The sequence below is a fragment of the Festucalex cinctus genome, chromosome 4, assembly GCF_051991245.1.
Source record: "Festucalex cinctus isolate MCC-2025b chromosome 4, RoL_Fcin_1.0, whole genome shotgun sequence".
Taxonomy (NCBI): Eukaryota; Metazoa; Chordata; class Actinopteri; order Syngnathiformes; family Syngnathidae; genus Festucalex; species Festucalex cinctus.
Genome location: NC_135414.1, coordinates 28,331,759 through 28,355,619, shown reverse-complemented (window position 1 = coordinate 28,355,619; position 23,861 = coordinate 28,331,759). Strand labels below are relative to the sequence as shown.

General features: G+C 46.9%; 1 protein-coding gene across 1 annotated transcript in view; it reads right to left on the bottom strand.

The window, feature by feature from the left end:
- gse1b (Gse1 coiled-coil protein b) overlaps window positions 1–23,861 on the bottom strand; it is a 184,878-nt gene that overhangs the window by 12,026 nt on the left and 148,991 nt on the right. Inside the window, exons 3-9 of the mRNA XM_077520065.1 lie at window positions 17,572–17,769; window positions 8,774–8,982; window positions 4,887–5,050; window positions 4,582–4,782; window positions 2,740–2,907; window positions 2,281–2,645; window positions 1,871–2,201 (exon numbers count right to left, since the gene is read on the bottom strand). Coding sequence (XP_077376191.1) covers window positions 1,871–2,201; window positions 2,281–2,645; window positions 2,740–2,907; window positions 4,582–4,782; window positions 4,887–5,050; window positions 8,774–8,982; window positions 17,572–17,769 — 1,636 coding nt within the window. The remainder of the gene's footprint in view (window positions 1–1,870; window positions 2,202–2,280; window positions 2,646–2,739; window positions 2,908–4,581; window positions 4,783–4,886; window positions 5,051–8,773; window positions 8,983–17,571; window positions 17,770–23,861) is intronic.

The window sequence follows — 23,861 nt, the reverse complement described above, 5'->3', positions numbered from 1 at the left end:
CCTCCACCCCCCCCCCAAACAAGCCGCCCCCCCCCCGACGGCCGCCACCCCCCCCCCCGCGAACCCGGCCCCCCGCGAGAACCCCCCACCCCCCCCCGGAAACCGGCACCGGGCAGCAGCGCAGAGAGGGAAGATGTGCCCACCCCACCTCCAGCCGCGCGAGATTTGCACCGCGGCGGGAGGGGGGAAGCAGAGGAGGAAGCACCAGGGGAGAAGGCGGGACACCAGAACACCGAGCCCGGTGGGGAGAGGCCCCGGTCGTCACGCCAGAGTACAAGTGACACCTAACCCTGTTACTGAGTCCGCCAGCTCGCCGACTGGCGAGCTCTACCCTTACACCGTGAATGTGGCCCCACCCAGTGTATATACAAGTGTGTGCGTGTGGTGCATTAAAATTGGGAGCAGGTGAGTCGGAGCAGAGGGAAAAAATTTCCCCTACTCCGACACACCCGTATCCCCCCCCAAAAAATGAATATGTATATGTGTGGTGCATTAAAAAAGGGAATGGAGGGACAAAGTGGTGGGGCAGGGACACAAATGGGGGGGACCACAGCGCTGCCAGGCACTGCAGTCCATCCCCTCTGATGGCTCCCCGCCCCAACTCACCCCTCCCCTTGGACGTGAGGTGCATTAAAATTGGAGGGGAGTTGAAGGGTGAAGACGGTGTTTCCACCCTTCCCCACCCCACCAAGAAATGTGTTGTGTGCCCTATGTGTATATTTACAAAGTGTATAGTGCAAGCTAGTGAAGTGAGTAAGAGGAGCGACCAGCGGGGCCTCACCCAACCCGGCGGGTGTAGGTGGCACGCCCGCCCCCCAGCACCCCCACCCCCCGCCGCCCCCCACCTCATCCACCCGGCACCACAATGGGCGGACAGCCAGCGCAGCAGGGCTACCGGACAGCCCACCAGCCACCGGGGCCCGCCCGGGGCACCAGGAGTTATACCGGAGCGGGGCAGGCCCCAAACCCTCGCCCGGCCCCCGGAGCCCGACGCCCGGGCCGGGGAGGGAGCCCCAGGCCCAGGGAGAGGGAGGGGGAGGGGCCGCAGGGCAGACAGGGAAGGGGGGGGGGGGGCGGGGGAAGCGGGGAGAAGACGACAAGAAGGCGAAAGGGCGGCTGCAGGGCAGGAGGCGGGGGGGGAGAGGAGGAGGGAGGGCGACAAGGGAAAAGGGACCGGGAGGCAGAGGAGGATGGGCGGGAGGAGGCGAGGAGGGAGAGGCGACGGGGGGGAGGAAGGGGGAGGGGAGAGGGAACCACGGGGCACACCGGAGGCCCACCCACCCCGAACCGCGCCGCCGGGCACGGAGCAGCGGACCGCGCCGGGACGGCACCGCCCCGGGCACCAGGGGAAGCACCCCAACACCGCACCCCACAGGGGGCCCAGGGAGCGGCCAAGACGCAACCGCCACCGAGCAGACAACGGGGGGGGGGGGGGGGGGGCAGAACCACCCCCGCCCGACCACAGGGGACGGCGTCAAGAAAATTGACTAATTAGCATGCAGTAACACCAAGTGTTGAGGTTTTCTTTCGCTGACGAAGTTGGACACAACGAGGGAACGATTGATTAGATCATCAAGCGAAGACGTCATTGATGAAGAACCTGCACGTCTTCGACTCATTCACTTTACACCAATCTGTAATTAGTTTTACAGAATTTACAACAGTTTAATTTAAAAAGTGACACACTAAAACATTCTTTTTTTAATTTTTTTTTTTATAAAGCTCAGCAACCTGTTTAAGCAGCAGACTAACTGTGACCTCTGTTTGTTGCTGCCAAGTAGTAAAATCAGTGACATCATTACTTCAAGAGAAATAGTTGCGCAAGGTCATGTAAAAGTCAGCATGGACAGGACCAGTGTTTCATCCTCACCTGTGCAAGTCTGTTCTGTGTTCTGGCACATCAGGGTTCCGTCCTAAGTCCAGGTGCTGTTCCAGAACCTGCTGGCGGAATTCCGACACCTGGTACTGACGATCCGCTTTCTCTTGCCGCAGCTTGCGTTGCCTTGCCAACCACCTCTCTTCTTCATTGTTCCTGGGAGCGATGATGGAGGTTGGGAGACCTGTCCCCACAGCACTGGGCCCCATGTAGAGGCTGTGGCCTGAGATGAGACCAGGGACGGTATGATGCGATTGTACCATTGCAGAGTGGAGTCCTGGCGGGACCGGTTTTGGAGCGGGCAAGGGGGGCTCTTTGGTTTTATCTGTGAAGGAGCATAAAGATCAGTGCTTACGTGGAAGGGTGCTGATAAACAAAATGAAGAAGGCAATGGTGGCACATACCTGCCCGATTCGGGGTGAGTCTTTCTGGCTTGGTTCGGTCCTCCTGCCCTCTCATGGTATGAAGTTCAGCTAGGTAGTGGCTCTCCATAGCCTTGGAGGCTTGCAGCTCTTTCTCTCTTAGCGCTTTCTCCTTTTGCCTTTCCAATTCTTTTTCCCTTTCCCTCTCCTTCTCCCTCTCCCGTTCTCGCTCTCGTTCCCGTTCCCGCTCTCGTTCTCTTTCGCGCTCCCGTTCGCGCTCTCGCTCCAGCTCCCGCTCCCTTTCGCGCTCCCGTTCTTTCTCTCTCTCGGCTTCCCGCTCCCGCTCCTTTTCACGCTCGCGCTCCCGCTCCCTCTCGCGCTGCCGCAGCTCATCTTCCAGGTGAAGCCTTGAGAGAAAAGTAGGCATGCGTGCAGATGTAAGGGAACAGGATATGGGGTAAAAAACAAAAACATTATTGAATGGAATCACATTTAAGATACCTCTCTGATTGCAGTGCTGAAAGTGAAGGGTGCGTGAAGTCCCCAGGGTAGCGGACCCCTGATAAGTGCATATGGACTGCAGATGGATGGATGGGGGGTAAAGCTCCCCCTGCTGGTAGCGGATAGAAAGGTGACCTCAAAGCGGAGAGGCAGAATGGGTCATCCATCCTGGGAGATGAGCATTGCATGACAAAAAAAAAAAAATAGTGTCAGTCTCGCCTTGGAACAGCACACCACTCGCTGTCATTAACCTTTGTGCCTCTGTCTCTACAAAGAAGAAGCAGAGTGTCTTGCATCCCATCCATCTCTCAAGAAAGCATCAGTGCCTGTCAACTAGCCTCAATCACTGCACAGCAGCTGTCAGAGTCTGTGTTATGTTACAACTGTGTGTTGCTTGTGTATATCGGTGACATCCACAGCTCATCCCCTCATTAAACCCATTACAGTGCAGCATGTGATGGCTGCTGCACTTCTCTGATGTTGCAAGGCTGACAGGAGGAAGGGGGGGACGCAGTTTATGTGAAGGCCTGAAGCAAGAAGGGCGCTTCAACATACACACACTGCTACTCCACAGTCATACATAATGTAGCGTCAAAATGATCCCATTTGGGAAAAGAAATTCTGCTGCTGGTATTTTACGAGTGACCATGGCTGCTCTTGGAAAGATCTATTCTATGTTAGAACTTGGAAGAAATTCAGATTCATGAAAGGGATATAGTAATTTGCTTTTGTTTATTGTTCTGTACGACAGTTCTTTCCTATTTTAGCTAGCAACAATATATGAGATGCGCAACTCAGTACTATGCAAGGGAGCTGCACATTAATGCAAACTATAAGGCGAGGCAAGGCAAGTTTATTTCTATAGCACATTTCATACACAAGGCAACTCAATGTGCTTTACACAAGGAAAGACAACACGACAAAAGACAACAAGATAAGCACAATAATGAAGATCTGATAGTGTTTATAAAATGGCCAAATTTTATTAAGGCCGAGAGACACCAATCCGAAGTCGGCCAAATGTGACTGACATCTACCCCCTGTGGCATCGGCCCACACATTGGCACCTAGAGTAGAAAAATGATGTAAATAAACACCGCACCGACTGACCCCGATTATTAGGTACCTTCGGCGCATGTACGAAAAGTAATTCCTCTCCATACCATCGGCGGTGGTAGTCATTCCTAAAGGCAACCGGAAACTTCTTTACGGGGGTTGTGATATAAAAACGTAAACAACGCATACCGGTTACTTCTTCTCTCACAATGTCCTCGCACGTGAATGAAACCCTCCGGCTTTTTGCACAGTATCGTCTAATTTTGTCATGGTCAACCCTCGCTCTTGTGATTTTACGAAAATTAAAGGCAGCAAACCATATAAAATGGGCAAAATCCTACTCCAGCGACCAAGGCAAGGAGCTTATATGAACCTTTGTCAAGAGCTGGAATTGCAGGAAACCACCAACTTCAACAATTTCGCCCAGCTTTTCCCTGAGCAGTTCCACATGTTGAAGGTCCGGGCTGTTTATCCGCGTTCGTCACTTCCTCTTCTTGCCCCGTGCTCTGATTCGCTAGCTAACAGCCAACAGTCCCGCCTCTTCTGTGGCATATACCCCATACGAGTGTTTTGATTATTGTGCGTGGTCGTGAGTTGAACTGAACTTTACATGTCTTGGCTGAATTTAGAGCTGAACACGTTAGACAGACAGCAGAGACCTCTAAAGGTTTATTTTTCTATAGTCTTTGTAATAAAAAGTGCCATTTTCACTTCTTCAGTCAAAATATTGCAGTTTATGGGCAGAAAATTATCAAGCCACCAAAACATTTGTATGAAGAGGCTCACCTGTACGGGGTGAAGGAGGGGTGGGGCAGGTAGCTGGGATGGTAGTATGCAGCGGCCGCAGCGGCAGTGGCGGGGTCCAGGCCCAATGGCAGAGAGGGCATGCGGAGGGCATCCTCAGTTGTGGCATAGGGCCGAAAACCACGGAGGTACTCTTCTGGTACTGGGCCAGGCGGCACGGCATTAGGCAACTGTCTGGGTAGGCTGATCATGTAAAGGAGAGAGTTGAAGTTCAAGGGGATATTTTAACAGTTTAAAGTCACCAACACAAATAAGCATGTTGTATGAACATTCAGGGAGGTGCACACTTGAGTGGCTGGAAGCGTGAATCCTGCATCACAGCGCCAGGGGGGAGACCAAAGGCATAAGGGTTTCCCAGGAGGTGGGCAGGGACTGAGGGGCCCTTTTCCTGGGGGAGGGTCCCCTCCGCACCCAGCCGTTCCCTGCTGGCCCCACGAGGCCCGGAATCAGCCTGGGGGGAGAGACACAACGAGAGTCTTATTCATTGTTTGAGCAGGCATGTGACCGACACGCTTGTCAGTGTTGATGGAGCCCGTGTCCTGTGAGGGAGAAAGAGGACCGTTTATAATTCAGAATTCTCTCTCACAGTCTCTCTTTACACCTCAACCGCATGCAGCATTTCCTTACAAATACAAAAAAAAAACAAAAAAAAAAAACACGCCATTTCTCTGAGGATATATGCTGGTGAACTAAATAGTCGGGATTAGAGAACAAAGTCGACCCCAGCTGGGACAAGTCGACAGTCACAACAACATCTAAGCAAGAAGTGTAGAAACATGTGGTAATCTACAGCACCAACGCATGAACAATAACTTCCTGGATAGTGTGCGTACAGCCTCCACCCAAAAACATCCACAGGGAAGGCAACATCCAAAGAGAAACATCCCGCTGCTTGTGTTTCTTGTCAATCCTACATCTCTCTGCCTTTGGCAGCATGCTTGGACTCACTTATCCAATTCCACAACACACATGCAAGCGCAGGCATTACACACGCACAAGGCAGACAGGCACCCACACGCACGCACGCACACACATACTGTCACCGTTTCAGAGCTACAAAGACACCCTGCTGTGGGAGTGGGAGTGCGTTTTCTCAAAGCTTTGCTTTCTCATTGGCAACAAATGCAATCGCTGAACAGAGAATCTTGCAACCTTTGTAAGACGTACAAGGAAACGGGATGGGGGATAGTGAGACGAGGTGGAACAGCTCACTCCCACAAAATGAGACTTGAACATGGGCGGGGTGATGTAATGAAGGCGGGAGAGGAGAAGATAAGTTTTGCCCCCACTAAATTAACCTCTGGTCCAAGCAGGATTAGAGGAAAACCTTGCAACAACTCTAGCCTAACTGTCGCCGATAAAACAAATCCCATTTAGTGAGGAATTACCCTCTGCGTTGTGTTCCTGTAACCGGTGACCCAAGCGGACACTGATGTGCAACATCAATCCTCAAATGTTGCCTAACGTTTACTTCCCACATCTTTCCTTGTTTCTTAAAGGGGAAGTCAACCCCCAAAGTGTCTTCACAATTATGTCCTATGTAGCCCCAATAGTGTAAACACGATATTCTGATTAATATTGCGTATATGAGTTATCCCATTTCACGGGACGGCCATTTTATCACTTCCTGTCAACTAAAGATGACATTGGCCGCAAGTAACGACCAATCACGGCTAAGCAGTTTTCTGAAGCCGAGCCGTGTTTGGTCAGTACGTGAGGAACTGTGACGTCATTTTCAGTCAACAGCAAGTAGCAAAATGGCCATTCCCTGAGATGGATAAAACCAGGTGTATTTTGCTGCTTAACTCCTCTTTCAACAAACACAATGTTAAACAAAAAAGGCGTGTTTAGACGAATGAGGCACATACCACATATTATTATACAGAAACATTTTGGATCGACTTCCCTTTTAATGCTTAGAGCAGCAAGTACATATGATTTTGCAATATTGTAAAGTACATGCATTTGTCAGCAGATATATTTTAGTTCTATAAAACACATTTCAACGCTGTTTAACCTTATAATTCTATAATGAATTTGAACCTTTGGTTAATTGAAATGAAAACGGTGTCAACCAATATTCTGCATTGTACACCGAGTTGGGTGTTTGACAGGGTTTTCATAACGATGGCGCTGACTCAGTAACTGTCGGTTGGTGCAATGCCCAGATGATGATTACCACCAGAATCAACTGTTCCTTTCCATCCAATTTCACAGAAATCCCATCATAAGAGGATGCAACAAAGCACGGGCGGCATTGCTGCAGCTGTTCTGCGATTGCCTTACCACTGCACATCCTTGTCATGCTTCATCAAAACAACAGAAGCAGAAATACAAAAGTATAAAAGGGAAGCAGGGCTAACCAGCCCTATGAAAAATGATGTTTATGTTTGCGTAAGCAAAATTGTGCATAAACAAAAGGTACGAGCAGCTGTACCCGAGAGGCAAGTTAGACTCCCCATTAGAAAGAGACCTTCATTCACCCGGGCACGAGGACACCTAAGCAGACATTACACTTTGACCACCGACTTCTCTTTAAAAGCAGCTTGACACGCATCCGCGCACTCGTGTGCAGTCTTGAAGACACCATCCATTTGCAGCCATCTTCCTCTGAGCCAGCCAGGCCCGTAACCTTCAGTGGCTGGGAGACCCTACACGTTGTAGAGTGCTCGTTTACGCCTCTCAGATGGAGCCCTGACTCTAAATTGCCAATTAAAAAGCAATTACTGGCCGCAGCGGGAGCAGAATCCTGCAGTCATTAAAGCAAAATGCCAACGCACCAAACCCTCCCTCCCATCACTGCCTTGGCCATTACCCCCCACCCCCATGAAAGACTGCCTCATCTCAGGGACGCTGAAAAGAAAGCAGGGCTCATATTGTATGTTAACACAGCAACAAACAAGCTTTCATTACAGACTGTAAAGGGGTTTACAGATAACACCATGGCCTCCATGTTAACCATTCTCTTTGAATTGCGCGACCTCCATGGCCTTGTGGCTCTCTATGACCTTGAGGGTCTGTGCTTTCTCAAGTGGTGTCACAGCCAGATAGTGATATCACTCCATCTTTTGCATCCCCCAGCTTCTCTGTCAACATCAATTGCCTCGGCGTCTTTGTTCTTCTGCTCCACAAAGATGGAGACCACACAAACCTGCTAACATGACCTTTTCAATTCCATCTTGACCTGTTTCATACACAGGCACATAAGCTAAGAAGCAGCATTATTAACATAAGGTGTTGGTTGGTGTTTTCCATTTAACTGGCTGGAATAGTGACACATTTGAATGGCAATGCACACTCCCTTCCCTCCAATCGCTTGCTGACCCTTGAACCCTGCATCGCTAAGCTGAGTGAAGGTCATCCGAGCTGGGTGTCCAGACGAGAGGACAATGGCCTGAATGCACTTGCATACTTCGAGATGCGTGACCTCCGCACTGGCTTTTTGCCATGCCCTCTACCCTTCCTCTCTCCCCTATCCCTCTATCAAACAAAGTGTCCTGGACAGTTTGCACGTCCTGCCAGGCAAGTGCTGTCCATAACCGTGTGCTTGGCCTCCGCCATTAGCCCTGAGCTGAGATAAGAAGGCTTAAAGCAAGGCCATAATCCATAATCCACTCCTTATCAAAGCAAGCAGCTCTCCCTCCCTGCCTCTTTCTAATGCCCCACTCCATAACAGCAACTGTGGGTCAGGACTCATGAGGTGGGGGATGCACTTGACTGCGTGGGCGAGCAAGGTGGGACTAAAAGTGCAGCCGCGGGAGGATGAGGAGCCAAAGGGCTGTGGACTTCACAGGAGCAAGAGGGTTAAGTAGGGAGGCTGTCACCTTGATGCCCCGGGGGAAGCTGGCATTGTTTTACGTCATGGAGCCAAAGGGGGTGGGAACGGTGGGCAGTGGTGGCATGACTGTGAACTCGGGCAGATACTCATTGCCCCACTAGCTATGTCGAATGTACAAATGTCAAGTATGTACCATCATAGTCTTGAGTAACAGGTCAGCAGAAAAAAAAAAAAAAATCCATTAATCCCTCGTGAGCCTGTCTGCGTGCATGCTTGTGTTAACTGGCAAGCTGAAGAATAAACACTCCATCGCAGCTTAGGCGGCGTACAAGGAAATAAAAGGCCTAAAAATAGAACAGCTTTCGCAAAAGGTTCTTTTTTATTTTATTTTTTTACCTGGCGTCCCTCGCTCCTCCAGAGGCCGTTGCTAGTCTTGGTTGGAGCAATGGTGACGACGGGTGGAGTGTTTGGCACGCTGTGGCCTGCTGGGGGAACCAGGACAGGCCCTGGACCGAGAGGACCCCTCTTGGGCGTACTGACTGGAGAGCTGTGGTTGGTGGCTGGCGACGACACTGGGGAGGATTCACTGCTGATGGAGGAGGCAGCTGGGGAAGGACAGGGAAGAGAAATAAAGGACAATAATATCCTGCATAGTCATTTAATATTAGCTTTTCCACCGATCTGAGCGGCTGGATCAGGATCGACTAACAGTTTTGCATTTTCATGCAAAATTGCTGATGGACTGTAATGTCTTAATTTGCCCAATCAATCATTGATGTCATTGATCAGCTCCGTGAAATAAGATATTGATATTTGTGCGTGAGGCCCATCCAATCACAAAGGAACAGCATTTGTGTAAGTTATATCATTGAAATGATAAAAAATTCCGAAAACCATTTTATTTATGTCCAAAAAAGATAAAAACGAGCTACAGCTGCACAGCATGTGTGTTATTTAATTTTAACATCTCTTTAAACCACAAACGATTAACGTCACCGTAATCATGTCAAAACAGCTTTCATCACTAGGCGGAAGTTCCATGGAACTTCCAGCCATGCACATCCAGCCAATTACAGATGCGACCAGCAGGCAGGCTTGTTTGAACTAACAGAGAAATACAGACGCGCTAAACGTTTACTAAACAAGGATATGAGATATACTGCGATCATACTGAACTGTGTGAACTATTCTCGTGACACGATTGAACATAATGTCAACACAGTTTGCGTAGATAGGTGCGGATCTGAGAATGTGCTTACTACCTCATACATATAACACATACATGCGGCGGGCGTCCTGTGCGGGTAAAACTTGAACAAACAACGTAGGACAAAATAATCATTATGCTCTGTGCTCTGTGGGCACCGGGACTTGTACTTGAAACAGAATGTGGAGCGAGGAAGTTGGCATAGGTGGTAAGTAAGTACCCAATAAGGCTTGTTTACAGCTATTGAACCAACATAGCAATAGTAGCATTAGCCAAAGTTTTTACTTTTTTTTCCATGCATTTCAAATTGTGACAATCATTTTTTGATATTCATAAGTCTGGCCAGTCTCTATCCCCCGCAAATGGCGGCGGTCGACTGTAGAGTAAATATAAAAGTTGTTTAAATAGATATATTGCTTCATCTTCTGATCAAATTGGTGATCAGTTATCGGTTTTGACAAAGTTGCTGATCACTGACCTGTCCCAAAATCCCGATCGTCTAAAGCCTACTTAATATATAAGGATAATGTGATCTTGCAGCCAATATAGATAGTACGAAAGGGCACGGCAAATGTATGCAACCAATTTGGATTGTTAAAGACTCCATATCCCTTGCTCATGTACTGCTGAATTTTGATTCATCTACAATTCTTAGCAACATCCGTAGGTTGTGTAGTTAAGGAAAGCCATTAATCATGGATTATCCAAACTGCAGTGAGGGTACAATTAATTCAGGCCCGACTCATTTGTTGATTGAAGCTGCGTTTAAAAAAAAAAAAAAAAAAAAAAAAATCATAATAGGAAGTACACGGTCTAGTAGTGGTCCTATGAAGTTGGATTTAGTGGGTTTAGTTTGCTTTGTTGTTATTCCAGCATTCACATCGATCTGATATTTCTAATTTTCACGGAAATGTAATTTCTTGGAGGATAGATGTAGATCAAGATATTGGAAAAACACAAGACTTCTTCAGAAAATTCCCTTTGTCATCAGTGATTTTCCAGATTCATAGATCAAGACAATTTGTTCAAATGCTCATTCCTCACGAAACACAAAAAGAGGATTGTAGAAATAAAATAACAGATAACACCCACAAAAGGCCAGATGTATGGCCCTAGGCCGCTATTATAAAGTGACAGTGATTAGGATGAGCAGCCCTGTGAGAGAGTCAAGAGTCTCAAGTTACACCACAGAAAGGTTGCTGGAGAGTGAAACAGTCAAACTGAACGTACATAGTTGCACATGCCGGTAGATTTGCAATTCCGCTGCATGCGCACACAGCAGGTGGCAAGAAGCTGGCCCAATGAGCTTCTCTGCTGCGCTGAGGCTTGTGTCACATTAACAAAACCCTCCAGGGACTGCCTGTAGCAGAAGGTCACAGTCTGGTCACATGCCTCGCTTTGCACACGTTCGCTCTTTGTAGTCCCAATGCTCCCAAATGATTTGCTCACATTCGCACACCACTGCTGTTTCAGTATCAAGACCACACATATTTACTGTATCTGCCTGTATGTCGATCACTATGATTGATCACTATGAACAGCCTGATATCCTGATCCTTTTTTCCATAATCCCGTCCAGCGGTTCTCCTTGGCTCATCAATAACACAGCATTATGAAGTCAAACTGGGTCACACAACCATCTCAACGGGGCACACACAGAACAGGAGACAAAAGAGCATCCAAGTAGGTAGGTTGGAGCGTCTCCAATCTCGCAAGCAGCTGCACAAAAGAAAGCAGCTGAAACCGCAGGCCGGTTTCAGGTCTACTTCTTCCCCGCCAGAACAAAAACCACAGGTCTCTTCCATATCACCATTTCTTCCTAGCAACAGTTACCGTGGTAACTGAACAGACAACATCCTCTCGTGGGTGCGGTCAGGGCATTGACAGATTTTAAACATCTCATTCTGAATAATGGAAGGAATCGATAAATGGCAGCAAGACTATGATCCTGAAAACTGAAAATCTATAGTAGAAAGCGCGGCGGGGTTGGGGTGTGTAGTTGGCAAGCACTGTGAGGTGAGACATGAAAATGAAAAATGACATAGGTGGTGACTGGGGGTTAAAAAAATAAAGTGAGAGTGCAAAAGAGGTGCGAGGCGAGACAAAAGGTGGAGCAGAAAAGAAAAGTGTGCACATATTGGTGGTGGTGGGGATGTTGGGGGAGCATATCTTGTCTACACAAAGGCAATTAGTAGCTTAATCCTCCCCTCTCACCTCGGAGAGCCATTACTTTCCCCTGCAAGACTCGGCCAATCAATAGCTGCCCACTCAGCCTGGGGAACGGAGGTACACTTAATACAGCTCTTGTGTCACAGCCTATTCACTGACCACACACACATACACGCTAACGATACTCTACAGTACAAGGATGGGGGAACAAATGAAGCTGGAAGGAGAGAAGAGGCAGAGATGAGAGGAGGAGAGCGGTGATCACAGTGATACTGTACTGCTAAGCAACAGACCTCCACTCCATTTATTTCATCCGCCCGTCTCCCCCCCCCCCAAGCCCTCCTCTCATCTCCTCTGTTTCCTCCCCCTTTTCCGTGTTGAAAGCAGAAAAGATTGGAGAAGAGGCAGAGCAGCCTAAATAATTAAGTGGACAGGAAGAGAAGGATAACAGGTGAGTGGGGAAAAAAAGAGAGCTACCTAACAATGAAACTACAAAACCTTGCCGCAATTCCTTTCACAACCTTCATGGTGAACAGATATCCAACAACCTTTTCTTATTCTTAACACCTCACCTCTCTTTCCATTTAAAGAACTAGGACCACCACATCACTACCAATTATTCTAAAATATGAAAATCCTACTAGCCCTAACAGCAAACGTGGCTACCTGTAAGAAATTAAGGCCATGCCCCAACTACAGTACAGTACTCTCATAGGTTCCTCCAACACACTGATGGCTCCAACCTTCATGTGCAAGAATCCAGACTGGCGATAATTTACCAATGCCGTTCTGAAATGTAAAGCTAAAACATGCAACAAGAATAAACCTTATAAGATATGAGTGCACAGCTTCGCTGCAACCACTAGAGGTGCTGTTTATTTTTGACTAGTTTTCCGTCTGAACAGAACAACAAATCAGCTCCGCAAAATTGAGCACGTTCACACAGACCTTTGATATGGCACAACTCCAGCAACCTATCGGTACTTTATTTTGTTTTATGTGGCGTTTAATGTGAAGACGTTTATCCATTTGGAAAAACAGCCCGGTCTATATAATTAATATAAAAATTACATTTTAAAAAGAGAGCAACTGAAACAGAGAGACCACAAGAAGTGATGAGAATGTGAGCCTGGAGAGCGAGGCTGCTTGATTTATGTGAAGCTTTTTTTTCTGGATGGTGTCCTCTATTACAAGTCTCCAATCGCAGGCTGCCTCTGCACTTGACCGCTCAAGCGGAGCCACACATGCGCACACATATTTACAACAAACAACAGACCGAGCTGTTGTCAACGGCTGTAGTTTGCCCCTTCATCCAATGACCTCATCTAATAAAAGCCACCCACCCATCCAAAAAAAAATAAAAAATACGGGTTGGGTCGGGTACGGTGATGCATGCAGTGCCAAGGAGGGAAAAGATGTCAAATGAAAATACAGAGGGGAAAAAGGAAATTGTGTAGCTTCTGCTGACTGTACAAACTCGAGGTCTCAAAATTAGTGCGTGAATAGTTAACTTGAAGTCCCTTTTATGCGACTTTTTTTTTTTTTTTAATGCTAATTAATGCCATCCCTTATTTGAAAAGTCCTGTACTTGGGGAAAATCCTGTCACGACAGAGTGTACTGTCGCAAATATACACAATGTTTAAAGAGTAAAACGCTAGCGGAACCATTTGGACTGTGAAGCACCAGCACAACCACCTTAAGTCTGCTTTCCACAGGTGAACGCACTTGGGACATTGCCGGTTAGCAGGTAGCACCGAGCAATGTAGCAACAGCTGTCAAAGCATGGGGACTTGCTCTTTAGATGTGAGACGTATTGTGTTCAGCAACTCCTGAAGATAGGTCGTGTAACATCATCACGTGTTATTTTTGGTTCGTTTGTAGGAAAGCTGCATCACTAATAAGCTGATCATGAATCAGCTGTGTTGAAGAAGGGAAATATCCAAAACCTGCAGGACTGTGGCCCTCAAGGACCGGATCTCGCCACCCCTGCTTTACACTCATTTGAACTTGTATATCATATCTTTAAATTCAAATAACTTATACTTATACTTGTAACTTCAGCAATGAACTAAAACATACTGTACAAACATATTTGTTTTAGGTAAACACATTTGTCCACTTTTATATTATTTAATGAACATTAAAAACAAAACAAAACCAAAAAAATTTGAACATTTAGAACACATACAACGTGATATTAATTTGTGATAAATGGTGAGTCAACTATGGAAATCATGCAATTAATCACGATTAAAATTGCTTAATCGACTGACAGCCCTAGCACAAACTGCTCAGTACGCCTCACAGCAACTGATGAGGGTCACACAAAAAAATCCGGTTATGTTATATGGAGGAGGGTGGGCGGCGGCGTGGTGTCAAATGGGCTTGTTTGTGAGTGTGTCGGTGCCAGTCACAGCCTGGAGGCTTTTGCCTTGAAGATAAATGCGCAGCACAGCCAGGCAGTACAGGCTCCAGGCAATTTCCAGATGGAAGAGGTCACACTGCCTCACTGTCCCAGCGTGCTCCTCGAAACAAGGAGAGCCGCCGGACACGTGCACACAAACACGCATCTTACAGGCTCGTACGTCTACGTGAGTAAGACCTCAGGTTTTCACAAATCTGCTAATTACTTTCAAACCTTTTTTTGTCTTGCCAATGTACTTCACTATCTTGTGCACCTTTGTTCTCTGTCTGTAGTCACTCAATTTCCAGGCAGGGTCCAACAGTTGGTATGAAGCCAGTGATGAAATTCTGATGATGTGTCTACAAGCGCGTGAGAGGAAACAACTGCGAGGATTAAACCCAGATCTGCCTAATTAATCACATATCAGCAGGCTGGCTTTTTGAGGCAGCCTGTTATCAGCGCTTTGTGTATGTGTGTGTGTTGTGCCACTCTGAAGCTCATTATCCATCACCTCCCCTCTTCAACACAGCACTCAGTACACGAAACTATTCATTATACTTGCCACAGACAAGTGAAAATTCGCCATGTCTGGGTTTGAGCGTGCGCATATAAACAGCGGAGGCGCTCAGAGACTTAAATGAGTTCGCTAGCTACCGGCGGTGAATAGCAGCACTAAAACCGAGCTAATTCCTCCAGGCCGTAGGACAATGAGTCATGCTATCCCATATACAGCACGCTGCACAGCTCATCGAACCGCGGCGTGAGAGACTGAGCCAAGGCGGCTCGTGAAAAGGTGGCAGGCTGCAGCTTGCTTCCAAGGTTGCAAAGACAACTATGTGCATGCATGGGGGTGTTGGGGTGTGTTGCCTATAAATACAGGCTAAGAAGTCATAAAAGTTCCTTGGTTGACATGCCTCTACCCACCCAGGGTCATGGCTCGGAACACGAGTGGAGTTGCCCCTGATCCCCCCCCGACGGCTGACTCACATACACATCACATCCTCGACGAGCCAGAATGCACAGTCAGCAGGCCACAGAAATAGAACGCGAGCTTTTGGTGCTTTTAATAAAAACGGCACTTGGGATTTATCAGCAATTATCTGGTGAGCTTTTGTACAACTAGGACAAAGAACAGAATCCTATGACTTGACTATTCTCATCTTGCAGCAGGAAGGGAAAAATATTAAAAATCAAAACAGCGATAAGAAGAAAAAATATGAAAAGGCGAGCTCCAGACCAAAAGAAAAAAAAGAAAAAAAGAGAGAAGGCAAGAATGGCTTCTGGAAAGGGATTTTTCTTTTGGAAAGAGACAGAAAGTAGAAAGTAATAGAGCGTGTATAGAGGGTTGAGGGCGTGAAGTGAGATGAAGGGGGGAAGGATCGCGAGGGAGGTGATGAGAGCTGAGTCCTCTTCTCTATCTGCACTTAATAAATCATTTGCAGGGGAGCAACGTGTCTGGGGACAGCCAGGATGCTGATTTAAGAGCCGGAGCAAGGGTGGACAACAGGGCTCGCTCGGGCAGCTACTAAAGGTAGATACGAGCACACACAAGCATACTGTACACACAGGCCTCTATAAACTCCAGATGGGAAACGCAAACGTCACAAAGTGAGTTCTAATGGGCTGAGGTTAGTAACAGCGTTGGGACAAAATATTAATATTGCAACTACAACTATAATCTTCTATGTTTAGCATCAGATATCGAAACTACTGTTATCCTAAGTCCAAGAATGCAAATTTACACACTTCATGACTGACTTGATGTGGATCTCTGCATATACCTCTATGTTATTTCTGATAAGGTATTGATAACTATTATAATTTAATAAATAGCGTCCTTTATTTGATGATTTGGAGATTCTGAGCTGTTGACTGAGTTTCTACAAGTTTCCATTCTACAGTGATTACACACTGTAATCCATCGTAGAGGATTACCGGAAATAATTGGATCATATAATCACTATGTTATCATCATCATTGCCAAAATATCACAATCATATACTATCATGAGTCAGTCCATGATGTGCACGAGTACAGTAGTTTGCAACCATCAGGTGCTCATTAGTGTGCAGGATTGTTCGTCCTTTTTGATGGTTATAGTTACACTAATGCCGACGTAGCCCGATTTTGACCAGACAGGTGTGTTGCAGACAAGCGCAGTGCGTCATGGCCAATTTTAAGTTGTCATGACACTGACACGGTGAGCTTGGCAAAAAAAACAAAAAAACAAACAAACAAAAAACACTTAATTTTCCATGAATTGGATACACAACTCGCAGCCATGGCCAACAAAACCGTTTGGAATGTCCTGAAGATAAAATAAACCACTGGTGTAATAAATAATAACGTTTAATAAGTAGACTATGAAAAATAACAGTGGTTTATGATAAACGTTTCGAAGAAAGACAGTAACAAAAACTGTTACTTTAACAACAACATTCAGAGGGCAAGATTAAATGTCATGAACATGAACAAACGTATCGATGCTATAACAAGATGATGCAAACAGCTTTTTAGCAAGAAGAACTGGAAGGGCGTGCTGGAATCCACCAAAGACTACAGATATAAGCCCAAGACTTGGATAGAAAAAGATTAACCTTCACCAAAGGGATGAAAAGAAAACAGATTTGAGGGGAAAAAAGGATGTTCTTGTGATCTCCAACATACAAGCTCATCTGTAAAACTCGTTGGCAGTAGTGTCATGGCTTTGACTTGCATGGCTTCTTCTAGGAAGGGCTCACTCATCTTCATGGATAAATAACATAATGGCGGCAGCAAAATTGTCTTCTGTTACATTTTATATGCCAATTTACGAAAATAAAGATGTGTCCAATGTTCAGTATACCAACCCAAAATTCACTGAACCAAAAGGAGTTCATCATAGGCATGTGGGCTTTTAGACAGGCCGCGTCAATCCCCAGACTCTGACCCCAGAGAGTATGCACTTTCCCAAACATAAACAATTGAAAGCGGTTGCGGTGAAAGCCAGGAAAACTAGGCTAGTCACAGGCTAAATTGAGTTATTGCAAGCAGAGGATTTGGAATCAAATATTAAGTCTTCTCCACTTTAATCTAATTTAAGTATCTTGTGTTAATCTTTTGATGTCAAACCCAAATTATTTCACTCTACAGCAAAAATAAAGGAATTGGTCTGCCTCACTGTTGTAAACATAAACATATTTGGACACACACAGAGAGTGCATTAAGTGGCTGAGTGACACTGGCTCCTCTTCATCCCATTTTAAAGGGTCAACTACTAAGTCAATCCCTTGCCTGCAAATAGCAATATTGCACTCAGCTGCACAAACAGCCCATGAACACCCTCAAACACAAATACAGCAACAACAAATCTGTCATGCAGACAGTTGTGAAGGAGGCCCTGACTTAATGTTAGCATCGCAACGTTACCTTACCTCGTGGTTCTTCTGCCTGTTTGGCCAGTTTTCGGAGGGCTGCAGCGAATCCAGAGTGAGCCGACTGTGCAGCGGGGCTTCCATTGGCTACGATGGAGCCGTTAAGAGGCGACGGGGTGAGAGGGCTGACCGTCGCCGTTGTACGGGTTGCCGTGGAGATCATTCCTAAGGATGGTGACTTTGGCTCATGGCTCATGCCTGCAAACAAACAGAACGGACGGAACGATTTTAATATCAGATAGAGAATTTGCAGAAGAGAAATGTGACATAGTTTGATGAGTGGAGATTACTCATTGACACCTTCTCACACGAGCGAGAATAACATACATGGAAAAAACGATGAAAAAAAAGAAGAAAGACATAAAGCTGTTCTCTTGCACAGTGACAGTGTGGTGCTGAGTTTCTGTGACAGCTGGAGCGGATGGCGATTGGTGGCGTGAGGGGCAGAGGGCCATTCATTGTATAGCTTGGGGTCAGAGGTTGGAGGTTACGAGGGCAGGTCGACCTTCCATAGCCAATGACTAAAAGTCTGGCAGTATGTCTGCGTGAGGTCAAAGGTGAGACAATACACAACGTCGGGACAGCGTTTTCTCCGACACAATCAAAGTGATTGTGTTACCCCGCGTGTTAACTGCATGTTATCGCAGTTCACGCGTTTATGAGACTTCCTCTGGCTGGCTGAGTTCTCGTGTAAGACATTTAGAAGGCAAGAAAGGGTTGGAGGTGGTTCCTTTCCTTCCTGTGTGCGTTTGTTGAAAGGTGACACCGCGTTGACAGCCCCTCAGTCAGTGGAATCCCTAAATGCCAGAAGGGTATGTGATAGCCTTACATGCTCCCACAACACACACATACACACGAAGGGCACTTCAGAGAGCGGTCTATATTCATACTAGTGTACTCACAAAAAAATGACCCACTGACATGGACAAAAAAAAAAAAAAAAGTCAATAACTCAATGGTATAAACAGGATTTATATCAGAGTTTACTCTCGAGACTGAGAGGGCTATAAATAGATTGTGTCCCCTCAGGAGCTGAGCAGCACGGCACCCTGCATGTGTCTGACATACTCAGCAGTGGATTCATACACATGAGAACGAAAGAGAGAGAGAGAGAATAACATTCCCAACAGCTCACAGATAGTCCCGGCTGTAACCCCCCAGTTACCCGGTGCACTCCGTGTGAACCCGGTGCACAATTAATAATGGAGTCAACAATGACGACTGGCTGAACAATACACGCTGCGCCATTGGGAGAGTGGCAAACGAGCAAACACACATACTGCCCTGTCCGGTAATACTACTTAGTAAAGCCCCTTTCTGGCAGAGAAATTCCATAAAGTCAGCTAAGAGTGTAAACGAAAGACAGACTGAGCATTTAGTGTTCATAAATAGACGCCATAAAGACAGAAGGCTGTCAGAAGGGGGACCGCACACATCAAGCCACATGGTGAAAGGAGACAGACGAGCAAAAAGCTTGACAAACAAACACAGAGCCACACATCCGGAGGTCTGGCCCCGGTTCCTGTCACCTCTACTCATCGCAATCGCCCCCTCCCAGACAGACAAAACAGACTGTGTGGTTGTCGCTCCTTACTGCACAAAGGAGTGGAAGCGCCTGGATCCCCCATGTCTGCATCTTCACATTCAGCCCGCACCAGCGCGCACCGGCGGCCACGGAGGGGACGCACACCATCTTCCTGCTCGCCCTCTCGCTCCCTCGCGTCTATCTATCTCCTCTCGCCCGCCCGTCCCCGGCTGCTCTCCCTCCCCGCCTGCTTTCCTGTCTCTGGCGCTGCCTCTCACAAAGAGCGTTTGGAGCTTATCTAACAAAGCAACACACCACGCGCGCTGCCTATCTCTCCCCTCCGTGTTCTCGCTCGCTCCCTCTGAGTGAGAAAACAGAAATTCTTAGCCTAGCAGCTGCTGGGTTGTCACATGACCTCACCCCCCCCCATCCCCCCACCACCCACACATAAACCTCCCTCCTTCACACTCTCCCTCCTCCACCCCTCGCAACCTATAATTCCATAACCATTTGTAGATAACAGACACAGGCATGCTTGGCTTGCCAAGGCGAGCTGGGGGGAGGGGGAAGAGCAGAAGATGCTCAGCCGCTCGCCACGCCTGACCCCTTTGGCGTGTGCGCACGGGCTAAACGTGCGAGCATGTATTGAGTTGACGCAATTGGAAACACAAAGGTTTGGTAAATTCCCCTTCCCTCCGTGAGACGGAAAGACATGTTGTGGCCTGTGACGAGCCCTCGAGCAAGCGTGGTGCTAGGCGCGTTTCCCACGATGAGCTAAGCTCAATTTACTTTATAGGCACACTCGGTTTTTCTGAGCTAGTTTGACATTCAAGCTTCCCCACTCCAAACTGAGGATGCTGTATTTATTGTCAGACCAGGGTGAGACTAGTGTTGGATAAAAGCACTGGTTCCACTCTGACTGTCCTGCTCTCACTGCAGGGGTGTGAATGGGTCATTTTTTTTTTTTTTAGTGGCTTCCTGCTGCCAGACGTATGTAAAAACTAAGTGAAAAAAAATCTAACAAGATTTGTTAAACAACAGTACATGAGAAAATGTGTGAGTACCAGAATAGATTATAACACATCATTGAGTCAGCCTTTGCAAACGGCAGTTGTAAAAATATCCAGCAGATGGCGTCAACGCCTAGTTAATGGGTAAAGCAGCACAGGTCTAAGCCTTGCCTTTTAAATCCTATCACATGCAAGACAGGAGGGGAGAATCTGAATTAACTGATCATACTCTTTTGCATGAACCGCTCAGAAGTTGTGAATAAACAATAATGTTTTGGCAAAGGAAGCGTAGTTCAACAGTTGGCCACCCAGTTGTAAAGAGGAATCTGCTAGACACAAACGAGCTTCGTTGTGCTGCTTCGCCCTCGGGGGGAAATAAAACAAAACATGTGAAAAACGGAACGTAGATTACAACAAAACCGCAAAACACGCACACAAACACACACAGTCTGAACAGATTGACAGCTAAATGGCATACAGTAAACAGTACACACAGTTTTAACACCCCACAGAGTAAAGCTGATCACTAACCCCCCATCACCAAATAAACACACAGTTCCAGTCCACCTTTTAGTGGTTTGAATTCGGATTACTCTCTCGCTCTCTTTCTCTCCATCGCTCTCACACGCTCACAAAATAAATCCTCTTGGCTCCTGTGTGCCCTGGCCAGTGGGGAGATAATGCAGTGGCAGCTTTGGCGAGCGGTTAATCTTTAACCAGGAAGGGATTTGCCTATCAGCTTGTTAAAACTAGCAGCGGCAGCCCATCGGACTGATCCATCTACCAGCTCGTCTACGCCAAGTTGAACAAAGCGAGGCTAGAAGACGATCGCCTATAACAAACTGCAGAAGCATTATTCACTTCAAGTGAAAGCAGATTTTTTTTTTTTTTATTAATAAGCATCCTCCTCATTCTGGCCACACAAATGTGGCTAAACTTCACTCACAGGCCACATTTGGCAAAAAGGTTCGCTCAACATGTATTCAAATCGAACTCTCGTACGTTCAGCAATCTTGCCGTTTGTTGACTTTTCCCACTGTAGAGTACGAGCAGAACAAATACACTATGCACACTGTACTGGTTATTCCAGAACCCTGCTTGAAGGGCTTGACTATTAGCAAGTACGGCTCATGCAAGAAATTTGTCAACTTCTTGTTTATAGATGAGCTTTAACGACATGGGTGAAATGCTAATAAGGCACAAGTCACAAGTGTGTTTCGTGTGCCTCTGCGCGTGTGTGACTAGTGTGCATTTTGCAACATCAAGTATATAAAAAAAATAAATAAATGTTCAGATGATGGTTTCTGATAACCATTGTGAAAGGGCACCACACAGGCTTTGCACTCCGGGGGAAAAAGACAACTTCTATTTGAGGGCCGGTTCAACTTCCTGTCATGGTGAAATTAGCCAGCGTTAAGTAGCTCAGACACTCACGGGAGGGATTTTGGAGTTAGTGTGATGAGAACATGTCATCCGCTATGGCTGACAGCCTTGTTAGCTGTGCTGACAAGGCTGTCCGAGGGGGGGCGGCCATGTCAGAGCACTCCTCAGTATAAAAAGCCAAGCAGACATACAAGTGATGTGACCAACATAAACTAGCAGCATGTTGTTCAAAGCGCACTACTTCCCTCTGAATTACAGAGAGCACGTAAAGGGGGTAAAACTACAAGTCAAGTCAACAAGTACTTGTACAATAACAGATTGTACTATTTCTATACTCCACACTGAATTTGAAATAAAACAATCAACAAACAAGGTGCAATGTGATTTTAGTGATGAGTTTTGTATTACAAGTTTGATCAAAAGCACCAATATTTTTATAACACTTTTTTCAGACCAATATTATGAGTACTCAACCAGTATGAGTACTCAACTCGAGTAGTCACCGATATTGCCCAGTAGTGAATATTGTGCTAAGTTCATTCATAATCATACATATTCTGTTTAGGCATGCTGCTGTCATCATGTTGTGGTGGGGGCGGGGCACGCAAAACACAATGGCTCCTCCGTTTATTGCATACAGTCGACGACGCTGTTCCAAAATTAGAAAGCGTCGCGGAACCACTTTGAATGAGCTGCCATTGTTGCTCGCAAGTATCTTGCATCTAATAACGGCACAAATATGCAGAGCAGAAATGCAGCACGTCGGTATTTCATGTTGTCCTCTATTTCCTGGTTTCGTTATGCATTCAGCCCTCGTAATTTTCATCCAATGGGAGCACAGATCGTCACTTGATTGTGCAATATAGTGCACTTGCACAGTGTGAATATGAACCGCACCAATAACGTCTGCTTTTGGTCCGGACCAAACAAGCGAACAAAGACTTACCTGGTCTGAATACACCCTCAGAGACTTTGGAAAACTTTATTTAGCGTAGAAAACTATAGGGAGCCATTTATTTATTTTAAGTTTTCTTTTAACTTTTTACACCATGTTGATGAGACTGGGAGCTCCCTGAAACTAGGTTAGAATTTTAAAACAAAGATGTATAGTCTCAGATTGAAAGGGGGGGGGACTTCAACATTTTACAAATGTGAAAAATGTATAAGCATATTTTAATTTCAAAGACATTTCACTGAAGTGAAGAGTTTGCATCCTTTTTGTTTCTTTAATTTTCTATATTTTGTATTTCATTAATTTTTTTTTACTGATAATTATTATTGGATCCATATATCAGTTATCGACCTCCTTGACTACTAATAATCAGTATAGTTATCGGCCCTCTGGTATACTCACTCACTCTACGCCACAGCAGGCTAAACCTGCTCAGGTGGTTCCAAGTTTGTTTGACTTCAAAGATGAGATGTCAGTGCAATCTACCCTTGAGCGTGGAAGAACGGATGCGTCTGTTTGTGTGTTTGCAAACGCGCACGCACCTGCGAGTGCCTGTCTGAGCGCGTGCGCGCCACTTCATTTGCCTGGTGGCAAAGGCCAAGAAATCATATCAAGGAAATCCTGCAACAGTAGCTTTGTGGCTACCGAGCTGAAGCGCGAGGAGGAAGACAAAGAGTCAGGGTGAGAAACGAGGAAGGGAGGAGGCGAAGAATCAGGAAGACAGCCAGTGTGAGCGAGCGAGCGTTGCCTGTGTGAGGGCTGTCATTATACAGCAGGCCTCCATTATGCCGCGATGGCGGAGAACAGAGGACATCTCCCTCTGACCTCACTTTCTCACCGTCTTTAATACATGCACGCACGCAGACGATGTTACCCACGTACACACACAGCACAAAAAGCAATGCACAGGTTGCTTTAAGTGTGCACACCAGCAGCAGCACCTCTACCTGCATGGCAGCAGCTTGCAACAAAAACACGATTCAAAAGAGCAGCCGGCTTTCCCTCTCGTCTCCTCGCTCTCCTTTTATTCGGAGGAACACACATCCACAGAGAGAGTGCGTGTGTCTTGAGGGGAAGCACGAGCTCGGATGATTTTCTCTCCTCCTCCCCGCGTCCGACTCAGCCACCCCGACAGCGCCATTTCCTCTGTCTGTTAATTACATGCTGGCTGCGGTCGAGGTTGCCGCGCGCGCGCGCGTGCGTGCGCGTCATCTGAGGCGTGTGCGGCTGTGTTCTCGGAGACACCAGCGTGGGCGCGTGACAGCACAGTCTGGTCACGCTCGACAACGCTGCTTAGGGCGCAAGCACACATATGCAGACGCGCGCGCGCGCACGCACACACAAAGTAGCGTGCGCACACGAGGGCCTTCTGTCTTCTCTGGCTCACATGGTCCGTGCCCCAGGAGTCAAGCTGCTGTCT